The following is a 19,041-nucleotide window of genomic DNA, read 5'->3' on the forward strand; positions in this document are numbered from 1 at the left end:
GGCGGGGGAGGACGGCGCCCCCTGGCGGGCGGGAGGTGGCGCCGCGCGGGCGGCTCTCTCCCCGCTGCCCGCCCCGGCGTGACATGGCGGGAGGCGGCGGGAGATGGCGGGCAGCCCATGGACCAGGGGCAGCTCGGCCCGGGGGTCTCGTCAAACCGAGGACGGTTTAAAAAAAAACCAAAAAATCCCATTAAAACTCCATCTCCTCTCAGGAAGTAAAAATTTAAATTGAAATTAATGCAGCTGCAACCCTGCTCCTTCTCCTCCACAGCTGAAGACCTGTATTTGAATGTGATAGTGGCTTCAGGCGGCTCTGAGCTTGGCCAGCCACACGGCCACCTAAACCTGATTTTTCGTTATATATATATATATATATATAAAAATATATATATATAAAAAAGAGGACACTGATCATGAACGGCAGATAGTAGGTATCATGGCCAGCCACCCACAGCCTCAGCACATGGCTACCTAAAAGGCAATTTTTATATATCTATTTATATCTTTTTATATATTTCTCTATATATAATTTATATATATTAAAAAAAGAGGACACTGATCATGAAGGGCAGATGGTAGGTATCACATCAACAACATTCCCAGAGCTGGGCCATGTGGAAAGAGACTCCATGGAAATTTACTGGTCAGTTATTCCTGGCTCCAAGTAACAAGAACCACATTTATCTTTTTTTTTTTTATTATTCCTCCTCCTTCTTTTTTTAATTCTTTCTTGGAAAAGTCGAAAGAGATGGGACTCCTTGAAGCGAAAGGTTTGGGCAGCAGGGCCTGAGGAGGGCTGGCTGCCTCTCCTGCCCGGGGTCTCTCCACCTGCCTCCATGGCCTTTGCTCCCAGTGGGTTGTCCGTTCTCCTCATCTTCCAGACCTGTCCTGCTAGTGAGTCTTAAGTCTGAGCTTTTAGGGTCCTATTTGCTTCTAGAGTACTTTCTAATCTGTTCAAAAGCTTTGGTAGAGTGTTTTTCCTGATTTACTCAGGACCAGTTGAACTCAACTGTAAAGGATGCTACAGTGAAAAGCCAGCATGCACTGCACTTATCTTTTTGCAAAGCACACTTTGGGACCAGCCTTGCATCCCTTTCAAAGAGGCAGAACACCATGTAATTTTAAAAGTTGTAGCTTGACTCATGGCCTTCAGGTTACACAAGTGTTTCTTTAGCAAAAGCCCTAGAGCTGTCCCTATAGCACACAGCATCCAGAACAGGGGCCACAAACTGGGCTCCAACAAATATAGTAAATAGTGATAACATGCCTACAGAAGCCCACTTGTACCTACTTCACAATTTTATTTATCTACAGAAAAATATCCAATAAATGTTGTGCCATGAACTGCTGTTCTAGAATGTTTTGTAGAGAGCAGATCATTTAAATACATATATTTAAAGGCTTATTTATTTATCTCCAGGCCAATTTGGGATTAAATTGTTGTTTCTCATTCTTTTCAGCTGGTGTCTTATTTTGCCGCGTCTCACAAAGAAAGCTCCCTTAGCATTTTATTCCAGTATATAATATGATACAACTAATGTAACCCATGTGGTATAACGTTATGTGTTGGGGGGGTATTAAGCGGATATTCAAAAACCCTTGTTAAAAGAAATCTTCATAGCAAGAAATATCTTATTGGTCTGGATGGGCTGTATCAGTCACACTTACCGCTTTACTTGAAACATGAGGTGAAATACTGTCTTTCTCAAAATTGTGCCTAAAGCCAATCTGATTTTAAGAGCAGCTTTAAAATATGCTTCCTTTCTTTTATTGGACTTACTGTTACAGCCCATAAACATTTGGGGTCAAGAGCTCACTTCCTCAAAATATGCCAAATGGGATTAGTCTTGAACTTCTAAGAAGTAAATATTAGGTGGAAGCTGATGTTTATTTATTTCGTATGGAGGGCATCACGATTCTCATTGGTAGCTTGTTGTTCACATAATTAGTCCCATTTAAGTCACTGCAGGATTTTTATTGTCTGTCACACGCTGCGGGTTTGTTACAGTAAATGCTAAATGACAAATGTTAATATACTTAAAAAAAAAAAAAATTAGAGAGAGATTCAACCTCCAAGCAACTCCCTGGACCATTTTTTTCTCTGTGCCCCAGTAAGTCCTTTCTTCCCCAAAATAAGCACTAGGAAAACAAATACATCTCACCACACAAAGTCAGCATTGCAAATCAGTTGGACTCAAGCGGATGGAGCTTCAGGGAGCAGTGGCTGGCTGTGCCTCCCTACCAGTTTCCTGCTCCACTGCTTTCTTAACTTGAGAGGCTGGTTTTACAGGCCAGCAGACTGCAGCACTTGTGGGGTGCGTGCCACAGCTCAGAGAAGTTGCCGGTGCTGCTTTGGAGCACACTGACTCCAGTTCCTATGTGCATGGTGGGACCAAGGTCAGTGCAACTCTCATCCCTGCGCCCATCCCGTCTCCCTCCAGGTGCAGAGCCTGGCCGCCGAGCACCCTGACAGCAGCTGGTGACAACTTGGGTTGTCCAGGAACACAATGGATTGTGCAGGAACAGCAGCAAAGATGTATGCGTGCCCTGAGTGAAGGCTCCAGCGCTGGACAAAATCAAGCAGGTAACCACGTTGCTCCAGTGGAAGTAAGGCAAAAGTCAGCTGGTAAGAAACGTGCCTTATTCATATGCCTTTCTTGGAGGAGGAGATGACCAACTCCAGCAGGATAGTACTGTATTGGTAAATGTGCTTGTCAGCCTGTTTAGAGCATATTTGAACACCAACATTTTTACAGTGCACAAAAATTGCCCCACGGAAATGAAGACCTGGGCTTCAATATTTGGAAGTATAATTGTGCTTGGTAATGAAGGGTTAATTCAGCTTCTGCCTTTCTTGAATGTGCCTTTCTTTCACTGGGGAGGCCAAGTATTTAGGACCCTCCCACACTGGAAGCAAAATTATGCTCAGCATGCCTAAACATGTTTGTCACTCACAGGGTTTTAACTTTATTTCCTCAAACAGTAGCAGTAGAGACATTTTGTCTGGGAACCATGTTAGAAGAATGGGAAAAAGACCAGTCCCATCCATTTCATAAATGCAGGCATATTTGGAAGTCCTGCTGAAAGGAAACGATGGTCACTGACTTGTTTTGTTCTCTAGCTCAGAGCTTCATTTACAAAACACAACAGTCTCTCATTAGCCCTGCAAAGTAGATCTGCTGGCTGTGGGCAAGTATGGTTCAGGAAGGTTCCCTGATAATGCCAAACTCGTTAGAGAGAGGAGAACTCTCTCCCGTTGTTACAGCATGTAATACAATGTGGCTAATCAGTTCTCAGAAAAATAATTCCTCTTCGCCCTGCTAGTAAAATCCGCTGGGACTTGCTTCTCCACTGCCACGAGCTTTATGGAGGCATTTACACCTGTGAAAACCAATGAAAAAAGTAGTTATTAACTATGCTGGAATGGATTTAGTAACAACTCCGTGCAACGTGCACAGAAGTAAATGATGGTGCAGGACTGGAAAGTCAAGGTTTGTTTATTGAAAGCAGTCCTTCCACTCCCAGGGTCAGGCCTGTGGTTTGGAAGATGATACAGACAAGGTCTCAGATGAAAAACAGGTTGTGCTTGTACTTTTGAAATCTTCATTATAATGTGTTCTTGTGAGGATTAACATTCTGTAGGAAGTCTTCTGTTTTACACGGTTAATCTGATGATTGCCAAGTCATAGGAGAAATTGTATATGAAAATTAATTTTGTTCCTCGTTGTTCTATTTACTTTGGAGGCCGCTTCTCCTTTCCTCTTTATGCAATATAAGCAAAACCCACCGGAGCAGAGCTTTGATCTATAGGCAATCACAAACCTCGTTAAAACTGACAGGCACGCTGGCCATGCTTTGTTCAGGAAGGAGCAATTAAGTTATTTTATGGTGTAAGATAGCTAAAAACTAGAAACCGCTGCCCGCGGCACAGGGCTCCATGGCCAAGCGCTAAGATGAGCTAACTCGTATGAGCAAGCACTAATTTGGGGAAAGTCAGAGAGGTTTCTCTAGGGACTGCTTGTGAACGCGGCAGCAAGAGCACAGATTGGTTGCAGCTGTGTTTGCCTGTGTGCATGTCCGGGACCGGAAACACCACGCGAGAGCCAGCAGACAGTGGGAGAAGCAGTGGTGCATGGCCCTGAGAAAAAGCCAAGGGACAGCTTCTTCTGGGCAGGCATCCTGGCTAGAGCAGCAAACTTGGACTGCCGCACAGTGCTCCCTCCCATTTGCTTCCTCTGCGTGCAAGGAAATGGGACGTGGCTGTACATTCTTTGTAAATAAATAGGATTATGCTAAGGAGATAACTGAATTAATAATCAATATCCCCCCCCCCCCCCCCCCGAAAATCTGGCAGAGTGTTGAATATTAGTTATCTGTGTGGGTCAAAGTTCTGTGTGTAAAACTACAGAGCTTTTCAGTACTGCTAAAATAGTCATCGGAGACCCTGGAGATAGCAAGGCAATCTCTGAAATTCAGACCTCAGAACAGCAGTTGATCATTTCAGTCACTGACGATCCTTCATGGATTTTTAATGCCTGGTATTTCTACAATGCATATTAAAAGTAGCTTTTATGGAACAATAACAAGAAACTGCTTTCTCTGATCCCTCGTTTGGAGTGTTTAATATAGTCCAGATGTATCTGTTGAAAAGAAATGTAGTCGGATACGATATAGTTGTGAAACGTTGTACATGAGGAAGGTGTTTGATACACGGAGCTGTTCTGGATAGTTCCTTTGTTTGTGTTACCTTACAGCATCTTCTTACCAAGCTGCTATCAGCATCAAAGCTCTTGTAGGTTTATTTCCGTATTTAGGTCCCCACAGCAACTCTATTGTACACCTCAGATTGTCCCTCTCCATTTGAGGGTACACTTACAACCAGCACAGCTGAATAAAGCAGCTTGCTTCAAGAGCTGACTGTCCTGATGCTGGAGTGTGCTCTGTGTGTGCTCTGACACCTCCTCAACGGGACATGAAGACTTAACCTCCTTCAGTGGGAAGAAAAAGGCAGACTTGCAGCCAAGGGCGAGACTGGAAAATGCCCTCAACTCACCTCTTTTCCTTGGTCTTTCACCCTAGGAGACAATTCCAATCTGACAGGTCTTTGGTAGCATGGCTTCAGAGAAACCTTACTGATGGGGAACACAAACCTGGGGGAGGAAAAAAAAAAGCTGCTTTTAACTCCAGCTACATTTATCCATCAGTTTGTGTCAGACATCTTCTCCAGCACAGCACAGGGGGTGCCTAGGGCCCAGAATGAGCAGCTGGTGTGGCTGAAGGGCAAGGCTGTGTTACTTTTGGCAGCAGCACCGGCAATAGCTGGCTGGAAGCATCTGTGAAATTATGGCCTGCGGGGACACTTCTGGTTTATGCTGACGTGCGTGCAGGCTGCCACCGAAACAGGCCCTCTCGCTGGCTCATCCTGGCATTGGTGTTTGTTTGGCTGCGGGATCAGCTGGCTGCCAAAATTGATCCTGCTGAAAACTTTTCTGTTTTGTTTTTTTAAATGGATTAGCTTTCAGCTCTGTTGGCAAGCGGATCTAGCCTAACATGTGGCCGCATGAATGTCGGAGCCAGCAGAGAGGAGGCATCAGGAGAGCATGACTAAGGGAAGGGAAAAGGATGGAATTCTCTCTTTTGCCAGTAGCAGTCTCAGCTTGGCTTAACCCCCCGTGAATCTACCTCTCAGGGTAAAATTACCTGTTACAGCTTGAGTCACATTAATGGCTTGCTTCCACAGAAAGGGAAAAATCTTGTTCCTCTTTTCCTCACCCCTTTGATGTTAGACCTGGTGATCATCTAATCTTGCACTGAACTGGTTTAACTCGTTGAATCAGCAGAAAACTCACCCTGGCAAAGAAAAGGGAATAGCGTTCTGCTGGCTTCGCGGGTTGAGTCAGCTCGGTAAAGCAGCTGCCGAGGCTGGCGGAACTGGTGCAGGCGAGGGGGGCAGTAGCAGCCAGCTCTGAGGCCGCTGTCTGAACCACAGCGCACAGCTTCAGTCTCTGAAGTATCCTGTCATAATGCTCAGTAGGAGAGCCACGATCTGGGTTCTCTCCGTAGTTTAAGGATGACAATAGGCGCTATCCCTTCGTCTTACAACAAACCTGTTTGTCCCATAAAGCTGGAAGTTGCCACTATTCTATAATTCCTTCCAAACTCCTACCCCTGTATTTTCAACCCTCCCAGGGGTGAGTGACATTTATCCTACCACTTCCCTTCAAGCTGGGCCTCTCCTTTGAGCCTAGATTTCCCTCGGGTTTGTTTCCTTATTAGATAAGGAAATATTTTTGCCACAGATCTATCTATGCTCTTTTCCATCAGCCAGAACTTTTCTCCAAAGCTTCAACAAATGGCCTCTGATGCTGCTTCGGGAAGATACCCCGTGCTCTCAGATGTGGGAACACAGGTTCATAAGCAAACTGCTATTGAAAAACCTCTATAAACAACAAAGAGTTAAAAAAAGCATAGAAAGATGGATTTAAATGTGTGCAAAACGGTTGTGTGTAACTCTGTCAGGTAGAAGTAGTAAAATGCCCAGATTGTATTCGATCGTGCTCAGGACAGCCATGATACACTTAAGTACAGTGCTGGCTGAGCTCCGTCTCTAGGCACCAAGCACAGAAATCCCATGCTGTGCTTGCCCAAAAGTTTAAGCTTTAATCTTTGAGAGAAGAGAGCCTAGGCAAGGAGGGACAAGAACAATTTCAGATGGTTCTAATGAAGGGGAGATATCCCGGGCAGGCAGGCATCTGCTCCTTCATTTATAAAAAGACAGGGTAGGAGCAGCCTCAAGAATTAACGGAGAATAAAATGGACTCCAAAAATATATCAGAAAAAAAGTTATATGAGAAATATATGAACTTAATAATGAGTAAGGAATTGAAAATGCCATGTTGATGTTAGTATCTTTAACCATAAAATTACGGGGAAGATTAGTAGAGCAATGAAATTCTTGATATAAAAATGGCTGTTGGGAAAGTAGAGATGAGGGGTACTTGGAAAATGTAAATGCACAGGCATTGGGAAATCCCTTGAACACAGTTTGGGTGGCTGAGGAATGGATTAAGCAATCACTTTTCAGAAACTACCTGGAATTACTTGTTTTTAATAACTGGCAAAGAAGATGCCGGACAATTAAGAAGAAACAAGCAGGACGCTGATGTGCACCTGAAGGTTTTGGTTGCTTTTGTGCAGTGACTCTGCCTTCTGGGGCCATTCTCCAGCAGGTAGTGGATGAAATGCCCAGATGTGTGAGCACTTTGAAGGGGATTTTCAAAAATACTCATCCTTGATCACACTGTTCCTGCTGAGTCCAGCTGAGAGGGCAGGCCAGCTCAGGTGGAGGCAGCAGGAGGGAAGGTGAGGAAAAGGGGAGCTCTTCCTCTTCTGCCTGGGGAACCACAGCCTTGCTGTGTTATCGAATGGCTTTTAAAATCCAGATTCCTCAACAGTCGGAAGAAAGATGTCAGATGCGTGAGGGGGCTTCATTTGATAGAAACACGGTCTGGCCTGTGATGTTGCTTGTGTGGGTAGTCCTGAACGTGAATATAGTCTCCCGTGCTGATGAGTGACGTGAGTGCAGTGGGCGAGTGAGGAGCAGGGGAGTGACAGGGGTGCAGGAGGCAGAGCACGTGCGTTTTGGAACAGCTTTTGATGTCGTGTTTCACAAAGTCTAACTCAAAAGTTAAGTTCGGTTTGATGTGAGACCTGTTACGTTGACTGACAACTAACAGAAAGGACTGCAAAAAAGATAAAAAATCACAAAAGGTTCTCCGGAGTCTCAGCACTTCCAGCTGCAGTTTTGTAGTCCTGTGACTAGAGGGTCCTCCCGGGTGGACACGGGATCCTCCCGCTCTGTCTCCCTGGGACTTACCGGTGTTACTGCGGGAGACCTGCATAGGTTTGGCAGGGCACGTTACTCTCCGACAGATTCACCAGTAGGAAATGGTACAGCCAGTGCGTTAAAATCAAATAGGAACGCATCTCCATCTTTTTACGAAGCACATAAGGAAATCTGGCTTAAATGATGTTATTTTTTTTAGTAAGCGCTCTCGGGAGGTGGAAGATGCTCAGCGGCATTGCCATCCAGCAGCGCTCCTTGCTACGCTGCGCGGCACGCGCCCGTGACCGCAGCCTGAAGCCCGGTGTAGCCGAGCTGGTAACCAGCAGGGACCCCCCGACACCCCGGCGGAGGCGCAGGCAGCCCGCTCCCCGCTGCAGCCCGCGGCCGCCGCCTTCGGCAAGCGGCACCCGCCGCCGGGCCGCCCGCTCCGCGCTGCGGGCACCCGCGGGGGCTTTCCTCACCGCTCACGGGCGAGCGGAGCAGGAGGAGGAGGAAGAGGAAGAGCCGCAGCAGCTCCTGCCCTGGGGCCGGATCGGCGGCCGCCGGCCAAGGTGGGTGGGAGCACCCCGTCCGGGCCAGCAGCTCCCGGCCGAGCGCTGCTGAGGGCCGGGGCCGGGGCCGGGGCCTGCCCACCCCTCCCGGGCCCAGCGGCGGCGGCGAGGAGGGGCGTGCGGCGGGGCGTGCGGCGGATGGCGGCCCTCGCCATCGCTGCCGAGGTGAGGGGGAGCGCCGGGCCTGGCCGGGGGGCGGGAGCGGCGGGCGGCAGCCCCGGGCCCGGAGCGGGACGGGCGGCTGGGGACGGCCCCGGCGCCGCCGGCGCCGCCGCCACCGCGGTGGGGGCAGCCGAGGTATCCCGCTCCTTCCGCCTCCCCCGCCCCGGCCCCTCCGCCAGCCCCGGGCCGGGATGGCGGTGAGTAGCGGGAGCGGGTGGAGGCTGCGGCCTTGTGAGGCGGCGGCGCGGCGCGACCCTGCGGCCGGGGGGACCCCGCGGCCGGCGCCGTTGCCGTGGGTTCCGGTCGCTGCCCTCCTCCCGCATAAACCCCGCTGCCGGTTTGTCCCTTGCGGGGCTCAGGGTGGCCTCCTCCCCCAAGCAGCGGTGCCCGACGGAGCGACTGTGGCCCCCGGGGCGGCTGGGGAGAGCGACCGGGCCTGGCAGAGGTGCCGTTGTTCGGTGGGATTCGGAGATCCCCCCGGCAGGAGAGGGGTTGTGACCCGAAGCAGTGAGGGAGCTCCTGCCCGGACAGAGGGACGAGGAAGCGAGGGCAGGAGCGTGTCTTGGCCCTGACCCAGCCTCCCGCGCTTGGCAGGTTGTCAAACCCTGTCCACGAGACGGTGTTCTTGGGGCTGTAACTGCACTGAACCAGAACTGCATGTTTCTCCAGGCCTTTCTAGCTGTTGGATCTACCAAAAACCACTGTTGGACATGTTGGACCTACCACACACTCCTGGAAAAAACTTTGACCATGAAATAACGGGTTTAAAGCGTGGCCACTTTTCTCAGCAATTTTTGGCTGCTTGGATACCTGCTGCACCTGGAGGTCAATCGTTCCACGTTAAAATGACTACACCGATCCTCCGTTAGGTTGCAGTTCCTCATGATGGTGTGAGCAGAGTAAAGGTTGTTGCTGCTGGAAGGAGGAGCTCCCATCTCCCTTCTGCCTGCTTTATCTGTGCGGGACCCTTTTTTGGGCTGATTCAACACACCAGTCTGACAGAAGGCTGATGAAATTGCTCGTAGGAGGTCCTGACAAGGACCTGGGCCCTTGCAAAAGAAGGGAGACGAGACCTTTCCTGACTAGCTCAACTGAAATGCAGCCTGACCCGGTCAAGTTTTATTTAGAATACTTACACACCATTGCAGGAAACTTGTAATTCAAGAGCTATCTTTTTGGTTCGTTTGAAGCTTGGTGAAATTTTGGTTTTGCTTTCAGCCTGTTGCTGGCTGATAAACCCAACTTCTGTTCTGAGAAGCACGCTAGATGAATTTCTCTCTGGAGCGTGGGAAAAAGCTACTGTGGTTGGGTTTGTGTTCATGGTTTGATTTGTTTTGCCATTCTTCTTTCTAATGATGAAACTGTGCAAGTCGCTCTCTCTGATGGGTGACATCTGCTGGGTTTGTACCCAGGGAGTTTACGTAGCTCAGGTGAAGGAAGAAACCGCTGTGCCTTTTGGTCCGTGTGCTATGAGTGAGGAATCCCAGGGCCATACAACCCTGGATCAGAAGTTACACAGAGAAATTCCCAGTGGAGAAGTTGAAATGTTGTGGTAGTTCCTCACACAAATACCAAGTTGCTCACGCAAAGGGATGTTTCAATCCACAGGCAACTTAGTCTCTGAAATTAAGGTCCTAAAGAAGCCAGAAGTTGAGCTGTCCCAGCCAGTCATACAAGTTTTCAGTATTTTTGGTTTGGTGTTTTTGGTGTTGTAAGGGGGGGGAGGGGAGCTCACAGACTTTCCCCTTTCTTTTTTTAAAATCCTAGGTCTTTAATGATGTCATATAATGGTTCTGAAATTCAGTTATATTTCTTAAGCATAATTATTTAATTGGATAAGTGGGTTTCAAATGCACTAGGACAGTTTAAATTGGAACATGAAACCTTCTTGTATGTTTTTTGTATTTTTAGGAGCATGAAAGCCTTCAATGTTTGTCCTGCAATTTTGATGGAACGTGTTGTAGTAAGCATTTCTGCAGTGGTTTGCAGTCCTCACTGTCAGGCATGCAAAGCTGCTTTTCCAGCTCCCTAACTAAGGAGTAAAATCCTCCCAGGTAGAGGAGATAGATCAGAGAAAATATTTTCTGCACTTTGAGTTTCCATTTACTAAAAGATGGAGAACTGTCATTTTAGTTTTGTAGTTCTTATCCTCTTAACACATGAGCAAAACAGATCTTTGTGCTGCAATCATGGCTAAAAGCTGAGAGCACCAGTTGGAACTGTTGGAACGGGGAACTGTTCATAAAGAGACAGACTCAAGAGTGTGGGGGCAAAATCATCCTCTCCCTGTCATCCCATTCTTTTCAGCAGTAGGAAGAGGATGGAAAAGAAACCTTGATTGTTCTAGCATTGAGAGGTGCTTCAAGATTACTTTCTTGTCATGGAAAATGAAGTTTCTGAATGGGATCTGTGGTCTTACAGGAAACCTTAGGTGGTAAGTGGAATCGTTAGACCTTTTCTCTGGGGCTTTGTCCCTAGCTGTAATGGTGGCCGCCTTCTGCCTGGTGACTTTAGTCCAGAGGAAGAGTAGAAAAGCTGGCAACTTTTTCAAACTCTCCTTATCCAAAGAAGCACAGGGAACACCCTTCCTCGCCATCACTGGCGAAGCACGGGAGATTTGCTTATGCCTCTCAAGAACGGCTCTTTTACTGTGAAGTTATGCTGGGACTGTGCCTGTCCTCCTGTGAAAGAAACTCGGAATTGACCTTGCCGTTCTTCCCCATAGTTCTCTTTGCTTTGGTGTTTATTTTATTCCTCTTCTTGTCCTGTGCAGCATGGATCTTCCCTTGCAGCTCTCCTTGTGGCTCCCGTGTTTGCCACTTTATAGCTCTTTGAGGGGACAGGAACCTTAGTAATAACATAAAAACTAATTAAAAGAGCTCATTCATATGCCTTACTGTCACAGGACTACTTTGGTGCTTTTTTTTTTGTGATATGTGTTTTAATTTTTAAAAGGAATTTTATTACACATATGTATGAATACATATTGTATCACATGGAAGGAATTTATACAAGGGAAGCATCTTTCTAATTATAGCTCAAAACTAAGTGTCTTGGCTAATACAAACCATCACCCATTTTGGTCTTTGTTAGCTGTTCGTTTTCTTAGAGGATGCTGTAAGTTACAAAGTGTCTGCATCTGAGAACTTGGCTTTGGTTAGAGGCACTGGGGGTGTGTGTGTTAGTGCGGTGGGTTCACAGAGACTTTCCAATACAGAGGAGTACTTGATAAATCCTCTTCCTGTAGGTCATGTCCAGTAAAAGAAATTGTGGAGGCATGAATGCCGTGAGAATGGAATGGGAAATAGAGACTGCAGATGAGTAAAAATGGTTATCAGTTTTGTTCCATGATGATTTTTCAAGGATTATGGGCAGTTGTTCTCTGAAGTATTTTAACTTTGTGCTGAGTAGCTCAACACATTCACGTCGTTATTTACAAATATTGCAGGAGCAAGAGCAAAGCTAACTTTTTAAGTGAGCGATGACTCCCCTTTGTCTTTGCAGGTAGAGCAAAGACCCACATCACATATTCTGTAGCTGAAGAAATTCTGAAGCTGGGCTTTTTCAGTCACCTTTAATATTGCCTTCTTACAGTAGCGGTGTATGGGGTTTGAAATTGTAAGCTTTGGATCAGTTAGTTGAGCAAGCAGAGAGTAATTGCATCTTAGCAGGGCTTATTGGCTGGGTATCTTTTGCGAAAATCCAGTTTCTGGGATTGCATCAGTGAGGAAAGATGTAAGTCTTAAACTGTTATTATGAGTACATGAGTTATTTTCATGCAAAGTCCTTGCTCGGTTTGGCAAGCCTTCTTTTCCTGCATTTCTAGCTGAGAATCCAAAAATGGTTCTGCCTGGACACCAAGCCATTCTTGTGCCTGCCATCTGGTGGCCAAATACCACAGCTAATTGGACTGGTTGCAGGAACCCAGCGGAGGCTCTCAGTTAAGGATACTTGAGAAAAAAAGTAGATCCCTTTCTCACCGAGCCACGTCTCGGATGGAGATCGGTTTTTGCACAATTTCCCTGAAGGAGAAGTAAATTTTACAAGTTCTGTTACCATCTTTCTTCTCTTTCCTAGGATATGATGGAGCTCCTAGAGGAAGATCTCACCTGCCCCATTTGCTGTAGCCTGTTTGATGATCCTCGTGTCCTGCCCTGCTCGCACAATTTCTGCAGAAAGTGTCTGGAAGGAATTCTCGAGGGAAATGTGCGGAATGTGCTTTGGAGGCCATCCCCTTTCAAATGCCCCACGTGCAGGAAGGAAACTCCCGTTACTGGAGTCAACAGCTTGCAGGTCAACTATTCCCTGAAAGGCATTGTGGAGAAGTACAACAAAATCAAAGTAACTCCAAAAATGCCTGTGTGCAAAGTGCACAGCGGGCAACCCCTTAACATTTTTTGCCGGACAGACATGCAGCTGATCTGTGGGGTTTGTGCCACCCGCGGTGACCATACAAAGCACGTGTTCTGTTCTATCGAAGAAGCTTATTCCCAGGAGAAGCGGGCTTTTGAAACCCTGTTTCAGGGCTTTGAAACTTGGCGTTGTGGAGATGCCCTCTCGCGGCTGGATACCTTAGAAACCAGTAAGAGGAAAGCTCTGCAGATGCTGACCAAAGATTCTGACAAAGTGAAGGAGTTCTTTGAGAAGCTGCAGCACACGCTGGAGCAGAAACGAAATGAGATCCTCTCCGACTTTGAGACCATGAAGCTTGCGGTGATGCAGGCCTACGATCCGGAAATCAATAAACTGAACACAATTCTGCAAGAGCAACGGATGGCTTTTAACATCGCAGAGGCCTTCAAAGATGTGTCTGAACCCATTATATTTCTGCAACAGATGCAGGAGTTCAGGGAAAAAATCAAGGTGCTCAAAGAAACCCCTTTACCTTGTTCCAGTGTGGACATCAGCCCTACAATGAAGAGCTTTGATACCAGCCAGTGGAATGGAATAAAGCTAGTTGATGTGGACAAACTTTCCTTGCCTCAGGAAAACAACACTCTTAAATTCAAGATTCCCTCAGTCTTTTCACGCAGATTTATAGTGACCACTCTTATTTGCTTGCTTATTCTTGCTGTCACCAGAATGTCCTTTGTGGAGTCAGTTGTTGACAATCTCCAGTGCTGGAAATCTCAGTTCTTTACAATTAGCTTGTCCTATTTGGCAGATACAGTGGAGATAGCAGATCATGCAGTCTTTTACTGGGAACAGATGACAGATGGAGCTTCACTTCTAAGAGAAAAGTGTAAAAACTATACGTTGGTTGTACTGGATAATGTTGCGCAGTTTGTGTGCAAATATAAACTGTTGTGAAGTCCCTGCTGAAATATAAGAACTAAGAGAGATCTGGTGAAGAAAACATAGAACTTCTTAAAATTAATTGGGTTTTTAAGACTTCCAGTGAAACATTCAAAGATTCAAAATGTTTCCAAAACATTCACGCTGTTCACATAGCTTGAGTACTGATAAACTGGAAGATGAAATGGAGCTTTGAAAAACATGTTGTTTCTAGATCCTTCTTTCAGTGGTGATTATGGGAATATTATTCACTGTAAATCATTTTTCTTACCAAAATGTAGGGCCAAACTGTGTACTTAGTTTAATGTTAATGTAACTGTAGAAGAAGATAAAAAGTGTCACTTCCTAGAAGGTCATAGTTAATTTTTTTTTTCTAACTGGGAGGTGCTTTGGGAGGAGGAAGAACAGTTGTGACTCAGTACAGAGTGCTGTCCTGAGAGGCTTGCTGAGGGCTGCCCTTACCCTGCAAAATGCAGAGTGCATCATTCACGTTCTTTGGAACCACTTTCTCTCTGAGGGTGTTACTTCTCACTGAAATACATATATGTATTTTTTTGTAAAGCCAAATGTTGTAATTACCCCGTGCATTCAGGTTACTGTAGGTAGTGGTTATTGTTTACATGTTCTATACAAAAATATATCTTCAGGGCAAGCATAAATTCTAGGGGTAACAAGAAATCAGTTGAGGTTGATGAGAGAAGAACAAGCTGCAAGGTAGTACATACTTTGCAGTTTAGTTTTCCAGCATCAAACTGTTGGGGTAGCTGAGCTGTCTTCTTAGATCACTTGTTCTCCGAAGCCACGCCTTCTTAAAAGGTGACCTTAACGTAGAGTTCAGTGTGGTGACAGGCACGCAGGGGCCAGACACAGGAAGGCAGCCTGCGCTCTAGCCCTGCAAAGGTCGCAGGTAGAGCGGCTCCTCTCCTGCCCCTCTGTCTCTTCAGGTCGTAATTCCAAAAGCCAGGGGAAAGGTTGGGATGATTCCTTAGAACAGAGTGCACGATGTGACAGCAGTATGGATGTTGTCGGTGTTCAGAAGCGCATAGCATTGGAACATATGTAGGCTCTTGTACTGTTACTGTATTTTCATGTACCTTGTTTCAGGAACTAATTTAATTTTCTGAGTGTATTGACTTCGCTGTAGGATAACAGTGATTTAAAGTGAATTGTAAGCTTGAGTTCTCTGAAGTGCCCTGCTTTAAGAGCATAGGAGACTGAAATATATTGCTTGAAGCACATCTAACCGCTTTTTGCAGTGGTCCTATGAGAAACAATGTATGGAATGAAAACATTTAGTTGACGTTTTTGGGAAGCAAATGTAATGCGTACCATACTTCGGGGATATTCGCTGGCCTCTCTCAAGGTTTAATAAGTTGTGACAGTCAATTCACTGTCTTCCAGTAGTCCTTCCAAGCTGTTCATTTCAAAAATAAAACATTAAATTCCAAGAATCAAAGTTCCCAAGCAACCAAACCCTGCAAACAAAACTATTGTACATGATATTTACATCTTTGTTGCCTGGGAATCCTGTCGCTGCTCCACACCTCACTCCAAACACTTGCTCAAAGCACTGAATCGTTCTTGCAGCTGCAGATGCTGTGCAGTTTAGGAAAGATCCAAGTCACAAACACGTAGATCAGAGAGTTACGATTCCTGAGTAGCCGAGATAGCGATGAGTGACCGAGGGGTGGTCGTTCTGAGCGTGGGAGGTGTGAGATTTGTAACGCGGGCTTCTACCTTGCAGCAGTTCCCCGAGTCCAGGCTAGCACGGATGTTGAATGATGATGACCGGGAATTTAAACTGGTGAACGGAGAGTTTTTTGTGGACAGAGATGGAACTTTGTTTAGTTACATCATGGACTTCTTGAGGACTCTCCAGGTCTCCTTACCTACTGATTTCTCAGACTATCAGAGGCTGCAGAGAGAAGCAGAATTCTATGGGCTCTACCTTCTGGCCGACCTCCTGAGCCAGGAACACTTGCTGAAGCCAAGGCTGGAGATCTTGGAAGTGCGTTTTTCTCTCCAAGAGATGCAGGCATTTTTCCGGATCTTTGGTTCCTGCAGTACCACTGTTGAGACGCTGGCTGAACAGATCACTGTGTTTACAGGGCAGCAGTCAGGACAGAGCTGGAGCAGCCCTTTTCCTTCTCTCGTTCCCCTTCCTTTGGAAAGACCTTCTCATCACGACATGGTTTTTCAGTGTGGTACTGACTACCCTGCTGGTGACCAGTTTGTGGCGAGGTACCCTCTTTAGTGTGACTTCTCATTATGTGAATGTCTTCATGACTTCTAGTTCACAAAGTACACGCTACGTGCTAGCAAAGCTCATTTTACAGAAACTAGCAGACAGCTGTCTGAGAGAAATGTTTCCTTTCTGCTAGTTGAACGTTACCTTTTTCTAGTTCTGAAATACCCAATTCAATTTCTGTTGCACTGATTTGCCTGTTCTTCAACTTCCTAAAATACTGTTCTCGATGCTTGTTTTTGAGTTCTGTTGGGTCTCCCTCCCTCTCTCTCTCTCTGCCCTTTCCTCCTCACTTGCTCTCCCAGGCTTTAGAATTTCACGGCATCAGTGACCTTCTAGAAGACTTGAAAAACACATAGTAAAATGAAGCAAAGGAAACAAAACAAAGACATGAACTACTGGAGAAGCCTAAAGTCTCCACTAGTTCATGGTCCAAAAGACTTTAATTTGGAAAAGAGGAAAAAAAGAGTGCCTAAACAGGGTTGAAAACACCAGTAGAACTCAGATTGCAATGCAGGGACCGGAAAGCTTTTGTAGAGCCTTTTACTGGGGGGAGGGAGAAGGGTTAGATTATTAACTATATGCTACACGGTGGGTTTTTTCAGAGCCAGGTTCTGTTTTTATTAAGATTACTGTATATCAGTGATTTTTGTGATAGCAGTATCGTATTCTAACGACAACATTTTTTAAACAAGCTTTTGCTGGATGTCTCTATTGTATGGAGACACGTTCTTACTGTATAAGAAAATGTAATCTAATTTGTCCTCTGTGGCTGTTAGAACATCTGGAATTTTATGGAAATTCCACTGAAATGTTTCCAAAAGGGTTATTCTTTCTGAATATATGAATCAACAGAGCAGTCTTTTGATTATTTAAAAAAAAAAAAGTTTATCTTTCTTCTAGCTTCCTTTAGCTAAGCAAGTAGAAGAAAAACTACTTTGCATTTGTGAAGCAACATATATTTATGTGCCAAACCTTAACTTCATAATGTATTACTAATTTTAATGGGCTAACAATTGGTTGAGTAGGTTATGGCAGCATAAATAGTGGGGAAATATTCCTCATTCTTTCCTTTATTTCTTTAGCCTTGGTAAAGATTTTCCTCTGCAGATCAATAGAAAAGCTTGTCTCGAGTAATGAAACAAGTCGAGTTTGATTATGTTGCCTGCTGAATTTCTATCGACTTAGCCTTTGTGGCGACATGGACTCTTTTGCCTTTTTTGTGCTTTTCATGAATGTTTGGTGTACTTTCCTGTGAACTGCGGAACGGTTTCGCCCCGGTCAGCTTATGTATTTTGTAATAGTATTTATACCTGACTTCTGTTCCTCAAAATGTCTGGATAGATTCTTAAACTGTACTTTATATCAAGTAAAATAATTCGAGGCGATGTGAAAATGATTTTCATACTTGTTTACCACGAGACCTGCTGTACAAGGTAACTTTGCAATAAATGTCACTGTTTGTAGAGAGAGATCCCGTGTCATGAAAAGTGATGCTATTGGGGCGAATGTGACTTCGCTGTCCTTTCCATCATCTAGTCTGGCGTGAAAAGCTGTTGCAGCATTATGCAGAGTGTGCCATTCACCTCTCCTCCATTAAATTAAATAAGATGGAGTTTGTCACAGCTGTTTCTTAAGAAAGTAAGTTTTGGTGTGGGTGCGAAGAAGTGCTTCTTCCCCAACATGTAACTGGATGAACTGAGAAATACTGTTCTTACAATGAGGGAAGGAGTTAAATTGGCCTCAAAGGAGGAAAAAAATATCCGGAACCTTGGTTGCAGTAAACCTATGCAACAGTGCTGACCTGCACCATCTGAGGACCTGGTTTGTTTTTAAAAAATAAGTTATTAAAGTGTGTTGTAACTGCTTTTTTCTTATTTTAGGTATGTTTCCATAAAGCCTGATAATAGAAAGCTGATAAACGGTACTAATGTGCTAGGCCTACTGCTTGACACTTTACTGAAGGATGGATTTCGCCTCATGAGCACCAGGACAGTCTCCGGTGAAGACAAAGTCGAATGCTACAGTTTTGAAAGGACGAAGAGGCCAGCAGGCCTTACCGTCACGGTGAACCAAACCCCGGGGAGCTCCGGGGTGGCGCAGGCAAAGAGAACCCAAGCGCAGAAAGGGAAATAAAGGCTTTTCCTTTCATCTTTTGAAGGTGGGAGAGGGGTGTGTTGGCACTAGTGGCCTTTTTTGTTGGCTTGTTTGAAACTGCAACTATTGAGGGAAGTGACAAACAAATAATTTTTTTTTTCAAGTATTCAGAAAAAAAAATTGCTTTCCTGCCTTCTACCGCTCCACCCTCTTCAGCTCTAAATAAAAGAACCGCAGGTTCAATACTGGTTTTGTGGACGAGATTCCAGCATTTTCAAGGGTCGTTTCTGTTTTTCTCTGTGGCTAAATGTTATATTAGGACTCACAAAAAATCAGCCATTCCTTCTAGTAAAACGTTTTTATGTTCTGTTCTAATCTGTAAGTAGATTTTAAATACATGGTAATATATGAAGAAATAACAGCTTGACACAACTGTCATCCCAAGAGTTTGGAGAAGTGGCTGGAGGAGGAAAGCACACCTCAGTGAATGGATATTCCTTCTACTTTCAAAATATAAATACACATGGATTCTCTTGCAATTAGCTGAAAGCAATGTAATAGAAACAACCCAAGTTGTGTGGCTCCAGGCATGACAAAGTGGCTTTGTGAAGCCACCACTAGTGTCCAAGAAATAACGTGTTACTGTCTCTTGCAGAATGCTCCTCTGTCCTCTCCTCCCACTCCGAAGGCATTGAGCTGCTCTTCAGTGCGGAGAATTAAATGATAAAGGTCTTTGTGAACAAAGGGTCGGTTAATTTTTAGACCTTTAACTATAAAAAGAATGAAAATATGATAAACAGTCCTTCAGATGGAAGAGTTAGTACAATTTTAAACAAAATAGTATA

The 19,041-nt window shown here is 45.4% G+C and overlaps 2 protein-coding genes and 1 long non-coding RNA gene across 5 annotated transcripts in view; 2 read left to right on the plus strand and 1 right to left on the minus strand.

Annotated features, from left to right (window-relative positions):
* Positions 1-1,792: 1,792 nt before the first annotated feature.
* LOC135311518 (uncharacterized) overlaps positions 1,793-19,041 on the minus strand; it is a 35,699-nt gene continuing 18,450 nt past the window's right edge. Inside the window, exons 2-4 of the long non-coding RNA XR_010371147.1 lie at positions 5,701-5,850; positions 5,054-5,150; positions 1,793-3,381 (exon numbers count right to left, since the gene is read on the minus strand). This is a non-coding gene — a long non-coding RNA (uncharacterized LOC135311518). The remainder of the gene's footprint in view (positions 3,382-5,053; positions 5,151-5,700; positions 5,851-19,041) is intronic.
* On the plus strand, positions 8,310-13,869 carry TRIM13 (tripartite motif containing 13). 3 transcript variants are annotated; one of them, XM_064440910.1, is made up of 2 exons: positions 8,310-8,397; positions 12,637-13,869. In XM_064440910.1, the coding sequence occupies exon 2, from the start codon at positions 12,640-12,642 to the stop codon at positions 13,867-13,869; it is 1,230 nt and encodes a 409-aa protein (XP_064296980.1). In that variant the 5' UTR covers positions 8,310-8,397; positions 12,637-12,639. The 3 variants fall into 3 exon arrangements, with proteins under 3 accessions (XP_064296980.1, XP_064296978.1, XP_064296979.1); XM_064440908.1 differs by lacking the exon at positions 8,310-8,397 and adding an exon at positions 8,469-8,562; XM_064440909.1 differs by lacking the exon at positions 8,310-8,397 and adding an exon at positions 8,736-8,756.
* Positions 15,527-18,250, plus strand: KCNRG (potassium channel regulator). The gene is made up of 2 exons (XM_009507108.2): positions 15,527-16,095; positions 17,983-18,250. The coding sequence occupies exons 1-2, from the start codon at positions 15,527-15,529 to the stop codon at positions 18,233-18,235; spliced, it is 822 nt and encodes a 273-aa protein (XP_009505403.2). The 3' UTR covers positions 18,236-18,250.

The sequence above is a fragment of the Phalacrocorax carbo genome, chromosome 1 (assembly GCF_963921805.1).
Source record: "Phalacrocorax carbo chromosome 1, bPhaCar2.1, whole genome shotgun sequence".
Lineage (NCBI taxonomy): Eukaryota > Metazoa > Chordata > Aves > Suliformes > Phalacrocoracidae > Phalacrocorax > Phalacrocorax carbo.